The sequence below is a fragment of the Rhinichthys klamathensis genome, unplaced genomic scaffold (assembly GCF_029890125.1).
Source record: "Rhinichthys klamathensis goyatoka isolate OS25496 unplaced genomic scaffold, OSU_Roscu_1.1 h1tg000247l_1, whole genome shotgun sequence".
Classification (NCBI taxonomy): Eukaryota; Metazoa; Chordata; class Actinopteri; order Cypriniformes; family Leuciscidae; genus Rhinichthys; species Rhinichthys klamathensis.
In genome coordinates this window covers 1057352-1075285 of record NW_026606769.1, presented here as the reverse complement: position 1 = coordinate 1075285, position 17934 = coordinate 1057352, and the positions used below count along the sequence as shown (strand labels likewise).

General features: G+C 38.1%; 3 protein-coding genes across 3 annotated transcripts; 2 read left to right on the top strand and 1 right to left on the bottom strand.

Annotated features, from left to right (window-relative positions):
* The first annotated feature begins 114 nt into the window (after positions 1-114).
* Positions 115-4411, top strand: adprs (ADP-ribosylserine hydrolase). Its single transcript, XM_056266374.1, has 6 exons — positions 115-518; positions 2374-2470; positions 2551-2758; positions 3055-3242; positions 3693-3793; positions 3872-4411. The coding sequence occupies exons 1-6, from the start codon at positions 344-346 to the stop codon at positions 4246-4248; spliced, it is 1146 nt and encodes a 381-aa protein (XP_056122349.1). The 5' UTR covers positions 115-343; the 3' UTR covers positions 4249-4411.
* A 1013-nt stretch (positions 4412-5424) lies between these two features.
* On the top strand, positions 5425-6978 carry cinp (cyclin dependent kinase 2 interacting protein). The gene is made up of 4 exons (XM_056266349.1): positions 5425-5797; positions 5936-6068; positions 6147-6276; positions 6738-6978. Exons 1-4 carry the CDS (start codon positions 5631-5633, stop codon positions 6938-6940), a joined length of 633 nt encoding a protein of 210 aa, XP_056122324.1. The 5' UTR covers positions 5425-5630; the 3' UTR covers positions 6941-6978.
* A 1078-nt stretch (positions 6979-8056) lies between these two features.
* On the bottom strand, positions 8057-16410 carry znf839 (zinc finger protein 839). The gene is made up of 7 exons (XM_056266380.1): positions 15378-16410; positions 13500-14387; positions 13236-13418; positions 12366-12458; positions 12083-12229; positions 11866-12000; positions 8057-8722 (listed from the first exon to the last, which is right to left on the bottom strand). Exons 1-7 carry the CDS (start codon positions 16194-16196, stop codon positions 8057-8059), a joined length of 2931 nt encoding a protein of 976 aa, XP_056122355.1. The 5' UTR covers positions 16197-16410.
* Between the last annotated feature and the right edge of the window lie 1524 nt (positions 16411-17934).

The window sequence follows — 17934 nt, the reverse complement described above, 5'->3', positions numbered from 1 at the left end:
TTCAGCAGCTGCGCACCATCCATTGCTGTTTGCATAGGTCCGTATTGGTTCTGTAATTAAATAACGAAATAAAGGCATTAAATAAAATAGACACAACCCTTTCTGCAAAGTTAGGTATATCCATTTTAGTAAGTTAATCGAAAATATTATATTCGCGAATAGTTTAATTAATGAATCGTGATGCTGTTATATTTGACATGGTGCGGTAAGAAGCGGGTCACACAATGACAACAACAGTCCAGCATAACAAACCCCAGATGTCACTGTTCTAGATTCACACTAGGGTCGTCTGAATCTGTTTATCACGTGCAGTTTGCGTTAACACTAAGATACAGTAGGAGAAATGTCTGCTGCGGCGCGTATAGCAGCGCCGGTGATGTTGTCCCGGTTCCGCGGAGCTCTGGTCGGTTCGGTGTTGGGTGACTGTATAGGCGGTGAGTTTGAAGGCGCCGTGGATGTGCCTTTGGATCGAGTCCTTCAGCATCTCAGCGCTTTGGAGGATGAAACACGAGGCGACGGTGAGCATTCCATATTTACATTGTATATATTAAAAGAATATTTACTTGAGTCTTGATATTTAATCTCTAACTCTATGATTACGACAGTATGACCATATCAGAAGGCCATATCACGTACTAGGCTAATATGTGATGTATAACCCTTGGCATATCCTGAAGTCTTTGTTAACCCTCTCTAGTATTCCTCATTAGTGGTCAAAAAAGACCGAAAGCATTACATTTTATTTGTAGGGAATTTCATGGTACTAGGTAATAGGCCTATTCACCTGATGCACGATTTATTTCAATACAAAATAATACAAATATTAGACAAAAAAAACATTATTTTAAATGAATACATGGTTTAAGTTAAAAATAGAGGTAAATGTATTTGTATGTATAGTCATATACATATCCAGTATCCATCATGTATACACACACATCCAGTGGTTGGACAATGAAACTGAAACACTGGCCAATATAGTGTTGGAGGTTTCACGCCTATACATGTGTGGCCTAGTGGCCAGTTTTCACTGATTTTACATTCCACCAGTGGGAGCAGAGTAATAGTACATAAAATATTGCAATCCACACAACATAATGAGAGACGTGTCGGAGTTTAAAAGAGGACAGATTGTTGGTGCATGTCTTGCTGGCTCACCAGAACAGCAAGTCTTTGTGGTGTATCGAGAGCTATGGCATCCAGGGTTTCCTGGATTGTAACCAAAAAAAAAACCACAGTTGCCCAACTCACTGCAGAATTAAATGTGCACCTCGACTCTCCTGTTTCCATCAAAAACTGTTCATCAATATTCAGTCAGGCTGCTATAGCCAAACCTTGTTACTCGTGGTTACTTGTGCCAATGCCAAACGTCTGTTTTAATGGTTGTGGACAATGTGAAACATGTATTCTCTGATGAGTCCATCTTCACTGTCTTTTCCACATTCGGGAGAGTTACGGTGTGGAGAAGCCCCGAAGAGGCTTAACCGTTGGACTGTTGCATGCCCAGAGTGAAGCATGGGCTGGATCGAAAATACCTCTGGCCACTTTGCAGGGCTTGTATCTGTCATTCCCAAGGCAAACTGATGCTGTATTGGCCGCAAAAGGAGGTCCTACTACACCATACTAATAAATGATTGTGGTCTAAAACCAGGTGTTTCAGTTTCATTGTTCAACTCCTGAATGTAAGGCGATGTATTCCCAAGTTGCTTAGAGTATTTTCAGGCATACTTTTAATGTTTCACATTTTTGGATATATATTTTTTTAGACCTTAAGAGTGAAAACATGAACACACTGGAGAGCTGCTTTATAGTAGAAAATTCAGTTGTACTTCTAATTAAATGAGACACTGGCACAGTTTTTCATATTTAATACGGTAAAGCTGCTTGATTTTAAGCAATCTTTTTTATAAAGTCATATATAAATAAACGACGTGACTTTACTACAGTGCCGAATTGCAGAGCTCGTGCAACGTTGCTATGATCAGATGCTTTTCTTATGCTTTATTAAAATGCTTGCTGTTTTCTCAATTTTGTTGCATGTTTATTTTATTAGTGAGAGGAACGCGCGGCACATATTTACGTACCCCAAAAATTGCTCTGTATTTTCATACTTCCTATTAATTTCCTATGGTGGTAATTTTTTATCAAAAGTGTGATACAAGACCATTTAGCCATTTCTATACATAACATTTGATTGTGTGTGTTCATATAGCAATTGCCAAAAAAGTCACCAAGTTTTGTACCATTTCTACCAAATATTTTCGGTCCAAAGACAAGTGACTTCACAATTTTACTTTTTATAAAACATTTTTGACTATGAATTCAGTGTTTCTTAGTTCATTTTAGACAACATCTCATCTACATTTTGTCCAGGAATTCTTCAGTACAGTGATGATACGGCCATGATGCGATGCGTTGCAGATTCACTCCTCACCAGGATGGCGTTTGATGAACGAGACATGGCTCGAAGGTACATTACTGCTGGAAATGGCTAAAAGAGTCCTTTTAAGCAAGTATTTGCTTTTCCCTGATCATCTTACTTGATTCCAGATTTGCAAAGGAGTATAACCTTGCTCCGGATCGAGGTTACGGCTCAGGTGTCATACAGGTTCTGCGGAAGCTTGCATCGCCCCATCTGAAGGATGTCTTCCAGCCGGCACAGGCTCAGTTTGGCGGCCGCGGTTCTTTCGGGAATGGAGGTGCCATGAGAGCAGCACCTTTCGCCCTTGCCTTTAGAAGTCGCAATGATGTCCGCAAGGTGAAAAGTCATCCTACTGTTGATTCTAAACTGGTAGACTTCAGCTTTTAGCATTTTGGACTAAGTAGCCATAAAAGAATGAATTGCAACCAACAATAGTTTTAGACTATATATATATATATATATTAGAATGCTAAAAACACATCTAATCAAGAATTTTTTCTATGAATATTCTAATATTGTGCTGAACAGTTGGCGGCCTTCGAGTCAGAAAGGTTAAGAACCGCTTGTTTAAATACTTCACTAATTTAGACTGTCTCAGGCTAACATTCTGTCCTTGCATTTGCTTTTGGCAGTACTCACGGCTTGGCGCTATGTTAACACACTCATGCTCTTTGGGCTACAACGGGGCGATGTTGCAGGCCCTTGCTGTCCATCTGTCTCTCCAAGGTGCTTTGGCTCTGCCCAAAGAATTCATCAACAAACTGATCTCAGAAATGGAAGATATGGAAAAAGATGAAACAGCCCAGCTTGATGCTAAAGCGTAAGTGAGCCCATCAAAAGAATGAACTTCAGTTGTTTGTTTCTTAAAGGGATAGTTCACCAAAAAAATGCAGATTCTATTATTTACTCACCCTCATGTCGTTCTAAACCTGTGGAACACAAAAAAGATATTTTGAACTTTAAACTGTTTTTGTTCATGCAATGTTGTCATTGTTATCTATTAAAATCGCTAAAAGTTTTCGTGATTTGAATAAAGCCTGAAATCAAATGTATTTGATGAAAAACTTGACTTGAATGAAAATTTGAAATGTTGTCTGGGCAATAAACTGAAATAAGTTTAACTTGAAACTAAAACATAATTAAAAAGAAATTAATGTTAAAAAACATTAATAAAAATGATTTAAAAAAAGACTATCGCAACTTCCATTTCATGCTGACTTTAAGAAGAGTTCTCTATGGTTCTTCTGACCCACTATGTTTTATTCCACAGACTCAATTTATCAGACTTCCCATATTGCTCACGTTTGCACAGGGTGAAAGAACTTATGGACAGAAATAGTGTGAGCATTGAGGAGGTCATATCTGAATTGGGTTAGTATTGATTTGATCATTTTTATAATGCCATTCTGCTGCGTTTTTCTTTTAGTTGACGCTCTTTTTTTGCATTAGGAAATGGCATCGCTGCCTTACAGTCAGTGCCCACCGCTATCTTCTGCGTGCTGCATTGTTTGGAGCCCCGTGATGGGCTGCCAGAGCAGTTCGGAGGACTGGAGAGGACAATAGCCTACAGCTTGGCTCTGGGTGGCGACACTGACACCATTGCTTGCATGGCAGGGGCAATTGCAGGGGCACATTATGGCATCGACTCCATTCCCCAGAGCTGGCAGATGAGCTGCGAAGGGGTGGCGGAGGCCGATGATTTAGCACACCGTTTGTATGATCTTTACTGCCTTCCACAGTTCCAAGAGGACAGGGGGACAACAAGCTACAAGAATAATCAACTGTACACACACGCCAGTGATCAGCACACCACAAAAACTGACTGACCCACTTCACGGCCATATGCAACATGCAGCCACACATAAGAGAAACATTACTTGGCATATAGTGTCAAATGCACTTGATTATATACCATCATCTGTGTTTATAAAATTGTGAATCTTCAGTTCAAAATGTTTACAATAAAAAGAAGAAAATGGTATAATTTCATTGGTACTACTAATCTTGTGTTTTATTTCTTTCTGTCACATTTAAAATGGCTCTATTTGCAGTGAGCTTCGGAAGTTACTAGTGAATTTGATTTTAAATACTAATTTAACACAAATTAAATTTATTACAATTTATATTTTGAGCAAAATTTTGATTTAAACACACATATAAACAGCCTTTTACACAAATGGCTCCCACGTTAATTATCTGTTTATTTAGTATTATTATTTTAACAGTTCCAAAATGTAGGCTGGTAGGGGAATGCACATTAATTGTTATGATGAAGGCGATGTCTGCTGCCCTTTGTGGGCCTGTGAGAGGAAATACAACTACTGCCTTCAAGCCGCTTTATGTGAATAAAATAATCATGTAATGGCCTGTGGGCAAATTTTCAGGAATAGGGAAATTCAAATCTATAATATAGATAATCAAATACTTCTAAAAAATTTTGGAATATATTTGAATTATTTGGCAAAACCCAAATGAGTTGTGTTCATACTAGTTGTCACAAGGGCAATATATTAATATTATACATTTTCAACCATACAGATTATTACTGCAACATTTGAAAAATAAATATGGTGCACAATATGCTGAAAACATATTTGGTATACATGAGTTACATGCATGGTTTTTTTACACTATTTTAATAGAAAACATGTCTCTTGAACACTCAAAACTACACATACCTTGGTATAATTCAACACAGGGAACTTCACCAAGGCTGTTAAATGACCTGAGGGACAAAGCACAGAGCTTTTTACATTGATGTTCCAATCAAAATGTGGCTAAAAATAATTAAATTGGTTCTAGAACCCGCTCTATGGATCTGAGATCTGGGGTACAATTACAAACCAAGAGTTCACCAAATACATTTTTTTTTTTATATAATATAAGGCTGCATTAGGGAACTCGGGACACTCAGACATGGAGGTCTCTGTTCCAGAATCCAGTAGGTGGCACTAACGCACTCTGCAATTGTCATAGCATTAAACGGTAGAAGTAGAGAAAAGAAGAAACACGTGAGTTTCTGCGATGTTTTTGATTTTTACGAATTAAAATACTTTGATTGTATTAAGGAATTAAACGACAACTATACAGAGGAGACACATTTGCAAATAGTTAATTTGCTCAGTTAATAAGTTGCGTTATGATGAAAAGCACAACGTAATTCAGCAGCTGTTTATGCATTGGACATATTAATAATAATAAATGCATAATGTCGGAGTCCACGACCCCAGGAAAAAAAGGCAATTTGACCGGAAGTGCCAGGAAATTAAAGGACAACGCTGCCGATTGGCATAATCTCATCCTGAAATGGGAGCGATTAAATGACGAGGGATCCACGATTGCGACTAAAATTGTTAATTTGGGACTGAACAAAAGGTAAGTTTAATATGCCAATTGAGCAATAAATACTAAATATTAAAAAGAAATAATATAAATTAAAATATAATAAGATATTTTATATAAATGCGTTTGTTTTTGCCTTTTACACATGTAGCCTGTTTTCTCTGTTCCCAGATCAAATATGGAGTCTGATATGGTGATGGAAGGAGGCAGTTTGGCAGCTGGAGACCCTTCAAAGAATCTTAAACAGAGCAACCAAGAGCTTGAGGAAGAATGTGTGAAGTTACAAGATGTTGTGGATAAAATGGTACAGTTTTGGAGAAGGAGCATTACCAGTATTGTGTTTTTGTAACATTTTTATGTAGTCCAAATTGTTTCACCAAAGGCAAACATACTGTCAAAGATGGAGAAAATGGTCAGTGACGAGCGTGGGATCTGTGAGCTAGAAGCATTCCAGTATGGAGAGAAAGGAAGAGCAGAACCACTGTTTCACACGTGGCCCACGGATCAGTTTGGTATGAGAAAGAAAGGCTCATAATCATATACCAAGTTATCCCACTTTCTATTAATGTTAATTTGATCGGTATGTCCAGTTTACTTTAGTAGAATTTGTTTGGTTCTAAAATGAATATGAAGAAATATTACCCTGCAAATGTGACCCTTTAGTAGAATTTGTTTGGTTCTAAAATGAATATGAAGAAATATTACCCTGCAAATGTGACCCTTTAGTAGAATTTGTTTGGTTCTAAAATGAATATGAAGAAATATTACCCTGCAAATGTGACCCTTTAGTAGAATTTGTTTGGTTCTAGAATGAAGAAATATTACCCTGCAAATGTGACCCCTTAAGACAACCATCATATAATCGTAGATTATTTGCAGATCGGTAGCTGAAATACACGTACATTTTAAAAATGTAATTATCGCTTAAATCCCATGTTATTGACCTGTTGTTTCTTTGTCCTCTTCACGGCAGCTGAAGTATCTTCTAAGCTTTACGAATCATACAAGCAGGAGTTGGCACTGAAGAAGACCATACTTCAGGAACTGGCCCACACTTCTAATGCCGATCTTTCAATGGTCTACCTGTCATCTTGGCTGTATCAACCCTACATTGACGACAGTGGAAAACTGCTGCTAGAGAGTTTGCTATTAGAAACGGGTCACAGACCTTTGTAATTCTGTCTAGAATCTATGCATGAGCACAAATTAAAAGAATATCCCAACATGTATATAGCTTGTTTAACCTTCAAATTTCTCTCAGAAAAAAATAAAATTCTGTTTTTATACTTTAATACTTTCTTGTCATAATTCCCTTGTAAGCAGTCTTTACCATACAAAGTCTTAACTCCATAAACTCACTCACAAAAGTTTTAATGTCATATTTGAACATGTCCCTTTGTATTAAAAATGCTGAGATGTTTCAAAACAGTAAACCAGAGATTATATAAAAAGTAATAAAATAGTGCAACAACTTTTCAAATGACTTTTGCACTGGACAAACTACTAAATAACGGAAACAATGGAACATATGAGGCTGCAGTCTAAGATTATAAGAACCTCGAGTCAGTTTTTTACAAATCTAGACGTTTTCTCACTGCTTAGAGTGGCCTGCTATGAAAAACAAAATGTTGGCCATGTTTTTGAGCCAAACCTCTGGGGAACGACCACTTTCAGCCTTAAAGGTTCATTTTCGAACCAATGTCCAGAAAGGTTTGAATAAATAAAATATGTCATGGGGTACCAATTTAAACTGTATTAGAACTACAGCCTGGGTTTCTAACATAAAGAAATGGTTATGTACAGATTTCACTGAATGGCCAACTAAGTGGACACATCATCACAAAATTTTTACCACAGCTTTTCTGAACCTTGCTGAAGTCCATAACTTAGTTTTGGCAAAGTGTGTTTTCTTTCCTCCCATTTGTGCATGTTGAGAAAGAATCAGTTTCCAAAATGAAAAGCACTCGATTCCTTCACAAATTTAGTGTCTCACATACGCAAAGCATTTGCCACCATGTCATCACTTTCCCCTTGAGACACATAACACGCAGCTACATAATCATTTCCTCAGAAACCAATAGTTAAGATATGCCAACATAAGTGAACTGTCTAAAATTCAAAATGAACAATGACTTTTGTGGTATAAACAGAAAAAACACTATTATATAATAATACTGTTTTTATACAAATTTACAAAGAATGCAATAAAAGTTCATTGAAAAAACACCATTACACAGAACGTATGTATGGCGTGAATGATGGACAAAAACAGGAAGTGAAGATGTGACTCCATTAAGTCTTTCTTTCAGTTTCAATGCCCAGCAGGGCATGAACAGTCTCTAAAGGAACCCCCTCAGGTGCCTCTATGTGCATCATTGTGCCATCGGGCCCGTTGACAATGACGATCCCTTTGGCGGCTAACTCTTCCGCGCTCTGCATGACAAGCCCCTCTGCTGTCTGGATAACAACAGAAGATTCTTCCTGCACCACCTGAATGGCCTCGGGATCTTCGAGAGCGTCGACCTGGTCCTCTTGAACCTCTTGCTGAGCTTGTTCTTGCGAGTTCTTAAACTCGGAGTCAGTGCTCAGAGCCTGTTCCAGCTGTTTCATCTGATCCGCGATATCCACGGCTACGCTGCTGTCCAGGACCTTGGAGATCTCTGGATCTTCTACGGCTCTTGTAGCATCAGAATCCGAAGAAGGCACATCCGTCTCCATAGGCTCTTCCTCTGTCCTCGGTGGGCTGGCGTTTTCAGCGCTCTGTGTGGCGTCGTCAGCGGTTAGATCTACAGAAGTCAAGCTCTCCAGTCTGGTCAACACCACCTGAGGTTTTCGCATCACAGAGCCGTCAACGGTCTCGTCCTTCTGGATGCCATTCTGATTAACTTGATAGCCGTTGGTTTCTTCGTTGCAGTTTTCTATTTTAAACCTTTTTGCAGGAGGCAGCATTTTGGCATTCTAAGGATAACATGAAGAGTAAATATGATTACTATACACAGTAAACAATGTTTTCTTCCTATAAAAGTATGACGAGTAGCACACAACAGCTCAAAGAGGGCAGGGAACTACACTGCGACCTTTTGAAATGCCATTGCGACCCTAATTTTTAATGGGTCGCAAATGTATCACCGTTTGATTATTTTTTTACCTACCTAATGTTTTAGGCAATATGCTATGATTTACTATGAGCATTTATTAAAACAGAAATGTGTATTTTAAGAATAAGTTTTATAACGCGCTCTGAGCATTCAACACATCAAGTTGGCTTCGCGGATTCGCGCTTGTTTAACTGAGAGAACGAGCAGAGAGAGTGAAAGCCCCAATCGCGCGCGCGCTCTCTCTCCCTCCCTCGCTCATAATAATGAATTGAGTTGACTGAATATATTTGAGAATACACGATGGTAAAAGGTCGGAAGACCGAAGTTTTTTTTTTTCTGAACTACCACTGGTTGTGAATTGTGCTAAAATAACGTTGCCTCATCTTCTCTGAAAAGCTTTCCACACATTCAGATGGCATAAACCACTCTTTCAATAAACAAAACAAAAAATCTATCTGGTGATGAAATGTTTTCTGTGTTGAGACAAATCTTGTGCGATGTCCTAAACTGCCTGGATAATCACATAACGTGTGCTGTGGTCCGTTAATGACACGTCCGATTCGCGAACTGACTCCTTTGAACCGATTCACTTTAATGAATGGTTAAAATAACAACTGATCTGTCCAACACTGAACTCAAGAGTCATTCTAGAATGATTCATTCTTTCCAAGTAGAGCTATTCAAGTCATCTGGTGAAATTGTTTTTATATCGCAATATATATTGCAGAAAAATCAAATATCGCAATGTCATTTTTTTACCAATATCGTGCAGCCCTACTGTAAATTCTGTGGGCCTTCAATTGCAGGACTGTCCAAATTTGTAACTGCGTCAAAACAATTCAAACACGAATCATTGAAGCTTCACAATGACATATTATATTTATTTTACTTTTCCTTAAGAGTTCAGAAGTCTGCCCATCTGTGCCAACCATAGCATGGTGAAATCCAAAAGAAATTAATTTAGCACTTTATTGTGTAGGCTACTGTATTTTCTATTGCAGTAAATCTATCCCAACCATTTTTAAAGAAAACAAGAAGGCATGTGTTTTAAAAGATGGAGAGTAAAATAAAAAGCACATCTGTATGCAATACAGTTTCACTATTGGTCATTATTATCCAGAGCGGCTTACTATATAAATAATTTGTGCGACCAAATCGTGTTTTGCGCTAGTAACTGAAAAAGTTAGTAGCGCAAGTGCCACCAGTGGAAAATGTTAGTGTAGTTCCCTGGAGGGGTGTTGATGTTAAGGATCTAGGTAAATAAAAGGTTCCAGGTTCAAAACCCACAAGGAGCAAATCATGATAAAAAAGAATAAAAGCATCTACTACATTAGGGGCTTTCCTAAAATGTCCACAGACATGTCTAAAATGAAATTTTTCCTAAAATGTCCACAGAACATTTTAGATTTTATCACAAAATATGTGTAGGACTGGATACAGCACCATTCAAAAGGTTGCAGTCAATTTTATTTTTATAAAGAAATAAATACTTTTATTCAGCAAGACACATTAAATTAATCAAAAGTGCCCGTAAAGACATTTAGGTTACACAAGATTTTCGATTTCAAATAAATGCTGCTCTTTTGAAATTTCTAGTCAAAGAATCCTGAAAAAATGTATCACGGTTTCCACAAAAAACTGTTTTCAACATTGATAAAAAAAAAAAATTAAATTAAAAACAGCTCCAGGGGGTTAATAAAGGCCTTCTGAAGTGAAGCGATGCGTTTTTGTAAGAAAAATATCCATATTTATAACTTTATAAACTATAATCACTGGCTTTCAGTAACGGCAGTACGTAAGTTGAGTTCAGGTGAAAGAGAGTGACCTCTGACCCGACACATGATGTTGGATGTAGGAGTAGCGTAAGCTTAGGTGAGAGTAGACGCCTCTCGTGGTTCAAACAAAAAGGCCTCTGACATCTCTCTTTAAAATTTTTAAAAATTGCGTTAGTCAATACGTCATGTGTCGGGTCAGAGGTCACTCTTCCACCGGAACTAGACTTGCGTACGGCCATTACCGGAAGCCAGTGTTTATAGTTTATAAAGTTATATATATATATATATATATATATTTTTTTTTACAAAAACGCATCGCTTCGCTTCAGAAGGCATTTATTAATCCCCTGGATCCGTATGGATTACTTTTATGATGGATGGATGTGCTTTTTTGGGCATCAAAATCTAGGGTGCCATTCACTCCCATTATAAAGCTTGGAAGAGCCAGGATATTTTTTAATATAACTCTGATTGTGTTTGGCTGAAAGAAGAAAGTCACCTAGGATGGCTTAGGAGGGTGAGTAAATTATGGGATCATTTTCATTTTTGAGTGAACTTACCTTTTAAGCCAACTTAAATTAAATATTGTTTGAAAAAATTACAATTTGCTTTATTACAATGTAAAAAAAAATATATATTTTTTATAATTTATTCAATTGTTATTCAAAAAACATGTCTTTACAAGATCACAATTAAAGTTTCTCTTTAAACATGAAAATGGTAACTTTAAAATAAGGTCAACATTAGCTAAAGCATTAACATGAACAATATATTTTTATATCATTTATTAACCTTTGTTAATGATGTTAATTAAAAATGTTTATATTCATGTAAGTTCACAGTGCATTAACTAAATGTTAACAGATACAGCTTTTAATCTTAAAAAATGTATTAGTATATTCTGAGATTAACATTAACTAAGATTAATAAATGTAGAAGTGTTGTTCATTGTTAGTTCATGTTAAGTAATGTAGTCAACTAATGTTATCAAATAAAACCTTATTGTTACTATGAAAATGTATAACTGCCTTTATATTTTACAAAGGGGGTTCCTCACAAAAGCATCAGGGCATCAAAAAGTTTGAAAACCCCTGCACTAAACCCACTAACCCCTGATTAGTTGATAAATAGAATCATTAATTATGAAAATACACTCAGCTGAGAAATGTATACTATGTAACCCTATTTAAAGGAGTCTTCACTGGAATTATTTGTGCACAGGACGTACCTCAATACTCCGTAGACTCTTTGTGGCCTGATTTGCTCTTGGCTCTGACTGATTTGTCTTTTGACTTTGTTGTCCCTCAGAGGAAGTCAGGAGTTTCAGTGCATTGGGATCGGTTATACCCAGAGATTGTAAAACCTGGAACGACAATGAATTTATATGGTATGTACTCAAGTTTGATCGCAAAGCTGAGATGAATAAATATCTAGCAATTACTTACTCCCATGTTGTTGACCTCTATAGCTGGCCGAGAGGCTGGTGAAGTGTGCAAATATTCCAGGGCCATCTTCTTCACTTGGCTGTGTAGTTGTTCAAATTCATGGTACACGCTCGGGAACTGTTGCTTTGATGGGTAGCCCTTTTCAACCTATAGGGACAAGAACACTGTAAGCATGTATGAAATGCTTCCAACAACATAATGACATGGTATTTTACATATTGATTCAACAGTGAGAAATGGACCAGACAAAATTCAAAAATCTATCCCATGTTTCAGAACATACCTTCATCAGCACAAACTCCCATACAGTCATGACTCTGGCCAGACGTGGAAGAACAATCTCCATGAGATCTTCATCATCGTACTGTTTAATGAACTGAAGAAAGATGAAAAATACTCAGTCAGGGGTGAAATCAAAATTACAGTCAACAAACAGTCAAAAGTGTCAGTTCTATCTAGACGTTCAATAAGGTTAGTTAAAATCTAGAAGTTAAAATCTAATATAAACATGGAAATATAAAAAAAGTTATAGGATTATAAAAAAAAATGTAAAAGAAATCATAAAGAAGCTTTTCAGATTCAGCACCAATTCAAAATCATTTATCAAATAAACAAATTTATGACATTGACCATGTGAATTCATTTGTGCAAAAAAAAAAAAAAACTACTAAAAGAATCTAAAGGCCTGTTCACACTAAGGACAATAACTATAAAGTTTTAATAATCAGAATCCATTCAGCTTTAAAGAGCTCAATAATTTAAAGCATCAGATGACAACTGCAGTGCACTATTAATAGAAAAACATTATCGTACATTAGTGTGGATGCTAATATAGTTTAGTCAACTTTTCTCTTAATTTATAATGAAACTCAAATTTTAAAAATAAGGAAAAAAAAGAAGCCTTTTCACGAGTTGACTATTGAACCCCATTGTATCAAGCAACATACTGTTATAACATTATCCTTGTATCACCTAGCCAGCCCACACCATTAGCATTTTACATCAAATATGTAAGTACAAACCACAGAGATGAGGGTGAAATGTCACTATAACAAAGCATTTATTAAAAAAACACTTCACCTAGAATGCATGCATATATGATTTGAATGTCTAAAAGTGTATGCACACAGATGTATAGCAATCTAGATCGTACTTCTTTTAGCCGATTCCTCTGTCTTTGTGCTTGCTGCTCTAAGCTCATTCCTCTGGGGTACTTGGGTGGCCGTCCTGGTCGTCCTCTCTTAGGTGGTCGCCCAGGCCTCCTAGGACGGCCTGGCCGTACTGGTCCCCTGGGCCGCCCAGGTCTCCTGGGTTCTACCTTGCCAATTTCTTGAACCTGAAATATTGTTAACTTGTGATTATTTGATTAATCAGATAAATACACCTAGTATCAAGCAAGCAAAACAAATCATCTTACTTTTTGAGTACTGAGTGTTTTCACATGACTATTATCAGTGACTTCAGTTCCTGAAGGTTGTTCGTCTCTAGTTGTGGAGAGGTCTTCTGCTTGAGGTGGCGTCGGGTTCTTGTCATGTGTGGGATTTAGCTTATAGTGTCTGTTCAAACCAGCGACGCCGATGTACGCTTTATCACAGGTATCACATTTAAAGGATTTGTCACGGAGATTGAGGGTTACATCTGAGCTCTTCTTCCCGCGTTCTTCTCCATCCTCATCCTCCACACTTATCTCAGAGTAGTCATCTGAATCTGATTGGTGGCTTTCTGCCAAGTCCTCATTCTTAATAAACTTGTAGTCCTTCACCTTGTGCTTAGGTGGTCTAGACACCCGACCAGAGCGGGTCTGGATTTTTTGAGGCTTCTTCTGGCGATTCTTAGCTTTCTGGGTATCCTTTCCAACAGCTGGAGTTGAAGTTTTTGTTTCCACAGTAATAACTTTGGCAGGCATTGTTATCTTGGCTGGAGGAGATAAAACTTTCGGAGACGGCACAAGGATCTTTGGGGTAGGAACAACTGGCTTGGCTGATGGACTCTTGACTGTGGCAGGTGCAGGGACATGTACCTTGCTAATTGGGACAGAAATGGTGCTAACCATAGGAGCCGGTTTCTGAAGGAGAAGCTGAATAGGAGGATCGTTTGGGTTTTGTAAGAAATATTGCTGCTGTCCAGGCACAGGGGTGATGTGGATGATCTGTGGGCTGCTTAATGTTCCTACGGTTGAAACCTTCACCAGCGGCTGACCGGTTGACAGATTCTGCGACTGTAAAATTGTTATTGGAGTTGTCTGCCGTTGTTTATTGTCTTGCTTCAGAGGTGCCTGCACTTGAATTTGGATGGGCTCGGCTGCCTGAAAAAACAACAACAACAAGATAAACGGCTAAATAATTTACTTACATAATCTGTGGACTAATTCAGCTCAGAATATCTGACTGGTTTTATGCAGAATAGGTAGAAGGATGCATATGGCATCATACTATTGTAAGAAGAAAGAATTGCTTTGACATTACAAAAACTTTACATCTTAGTAACCTTTATTTCTGCCCAAATACCATAGTTACTGTAAATATTATACAACAGTGAAAACAAATAAATTAGCCTAATATAAGATCTCATGCCAACAGTCTAATAGGATCTCAAAGTTCTTGATAATTTCTATATGCAATACGTATGTATGGAAAGATGTATAGAGAAAAATAAGTAACATTATGGAAGGAAAGGAAGAACTATGCACAGGAAAAAGTGCTTAAGCAAGTACAAAAAGAAACACTTGTGGAAGAAAGGAAGCACAAAAGGAAGTGTGAGGAAGTACAAGGAGTAAGAAAAAAGTATGTGCAGAAGAACATTTGTGCAAAAGGAAGAATGTTTGAAAGAAAGTACAAGAAGTAGCCTAAATGCTTATGGAAAAAAATACAGAAGGACGTATGGAAGGAAATCTGTGCAGAAAGCGAGAAAGGAATTACAGCAGGACACACTTTTGGGGGAAATAAAGTATGGAAGGAAGTATGTGCTGAAGAAAAAGTAGAAAACGCAGAAAAGTGAAGTACAGAACTAAATATTTGTGGGAAAAGGAAAGTTATTTTATGTGCAGAAGAAAGGAAGTATGTATGGAAGGAAGGAAGGAAAGAAGGAAGGAAGGAAACGCAGAAACAAGGGGGGGGGGAGGAAATACTTGTGGAAGAAATTAATAAAAAAAGACAGGAAGAAGGTAGGAAAGGAAGGAAAAGAAATCACTTACTTCAAAGGTTTTCTGAGAAACCATTCAGTCCCATTCTGCACAGTAAATAATTGAATCGTCTTGTCATACAATCTCTCTGACTTATGAAAGACTCTATCGTACCTTCTGTGTGGTCGTGTTGGCTCCATTCTGCGACTGCTGCAGCGCGACGTGTTTGGCGACGCTCTGCAGCTGCTGCGACGCGTTCTGCACGATACTGACGGGCTGTGGCTGGACCGCTGTCGCCAACTGCAAATTACTGGTTTCCAGTGTAATGTAGGACGTCGGCTGCGCTGTGACAGACCTCTGCAGTATCTTCGGGGTAGTTGTATGGGTCGTAGCTGGCTCTGGCTGTGCTATCACCTGTGCTTTACTCACTATAACCTGCTGCACGTCCACGATAGGGGCAGTGGAGGGTTTCACAACTGTCTCAGTCCCTGCAACATGGACTAATTGTTGTTTCGATAATTGCTCGATTAATTGCTGCTGCTCCTCAGCCGATAAGCCCGAGCTTTCCACGAAGCTGCCGTCGGGCTGCACGTAAATGATGGTGGTCGTCGGTGCAAGAGCGTTTAGGACGTCGCCGCTTACAGTGGTGCATTCTGCCGTTAAACCGGCCTCTGCGGTGGCCTGAACATAAGACGTTATGATATTTGAATCGGTTATCACCTCACCGCTCACAATCTGCCCGATCACCTCCTGAGTTACGTTACCATCCACAACTCTGACATCCACCTCCGACTCGCTGTGCATTAACTCGACGAGGCCTTGATCAACGCCCCCTTCTGCGGTGGACGGCGTTTTGCTTGCGTCTTCTTGGTTGTTTTCCCCTTCGGCTTGTGTCGTCTCGGGCTGCTGCAGAGGTTCGCTCGTGTCGAGGTTTTCCATTTGTTCTGCAGCAGATTTGGACGCAGAATTATTTTCGTCTTCATTGTCCGCCATTTTGTTAACAGGAGCAAAACTTGCTAACTGACGTAGGGATCCTCACAAGAGCGCGAAAATAAGCTGTTTGCTTGCAGGCGATTAATACTCAAAATGTGAGTAATATTTACGAGGTTGATTCAAAACCTGGTCAAAAACATTTCAAATTTGGAATTCGGTTATAATCCAGAGACGCTTACTAAGGTAACGGTAGCCAGGCAATTGGTTTTCCCGTCCATGCCACCGATGACGATAGCACGGAGGATGGGTAATAACAAATCACGTCATTTCCGCTTTTAGCGCGCCGTTCTCTCTTTTCTCTTTTTAATAAGATATATTTTACCTGGCTACCGCTCATATTGTCCTACTGCCTTTACACTGGACAATATTTAAAACATTTAAAAAAAATCTTGTTATAATAGTTCACACTTTTTCACATATTGATTAACAGAGAAACACAACTTTGGGATACACCGTGGTCAAAAATTGTCCATTTTCCTGATTAATTCCTATCACTTTTGACATTTCATATTATACCATGTACAAAAACTGCTGTAGGCTATTACAGCTATAGGCTACTATGAATCGTATGTATCGTAAACATTTCACAATTTGTATCTGCATTTTTATTTTAACCCAACATATGCATTAATATGGAAGCCCGTTTTAATGAGAAATGTTCTCGTAATGACTTAATATCACTATCACACATAATTACTTTTTCGTAATAATGTAGAGTAGGCTATATTTTAACTCAGCATGTGTTGGATGGTGGAAATGTTCTTGATTTTTCAGAAGAAAAAAATAACAACAGAATTCTCCTGTGATGCATGTATAAACACTGTTAGTGTATGGTGTAAGAATATGAATAAACTATGAGAGTGTGAAATTTTTATTTCTTAAAATTTAGTTGAAGAAAGACTAGAGGAAAAAAAAGCCATTTTGGACATTATATAGCCTATACACACAATCCCTACGGAAATTAGATTTATTACTAAGAAAACAGTATAGTAATGTTGGTGGGTTTGTGAATAAAATAACGAATTTCCAATGTGGAGTAAATTACCTACATTTTACAGTAAATCTCCAGCAGGGGGCAGGAAAGGACCACTTTTACATTTCTCAATCCACATTTCATGGTCTCGTTTGTCATACTGCAGTACCAGTCACTAATGGGAATCTTTTTATCGCAATATTGCCATTATGTTAATGCATTTACATTTACATTTATTCATTTAGCAGACGCTTTTATCCAAAGCGACTTACAAATGAGAACAATAGAAGCAGTTAAACTAACAGTAGGACAACAATATGTAAGTGCTATAACCCCTCTCAGTTTAATTTTAGTGCAGGTTTTTTTTTTTTTTTTTTTTTTTTTTTTATAGAAGAGAAAGTGTTAATTCTACTGAATCAAGTGCTGCCGAAAAAGATACGTCTTCAGCAGTTTCTTGAAAGTGGCTACTGACTCAGAAGCTCTGGTTGAGTTAGGCAGATCATTCCACCAACAGGGAACAGCCATGGTAAAGGTCCAGGAAAGAGATTTTGTGCCTCTTTGAGATGGTACCACAAGACGACATTCGCTAGCAGAGCGCAGGTTTCTGGATGGCACATAAGTCTGAAGTAATGAGTTTAGGTAAGAGGGAGCAGTGCCAGTGGTTGTTCTGTAGGCAAATGTCAGTGCCTTGAATTTAATGCGAGCGGCAACTGGCAACCAGTGCAATTGTGTGAGGAGAGGAGTGACGTGTGCTCTCTTCGGCTC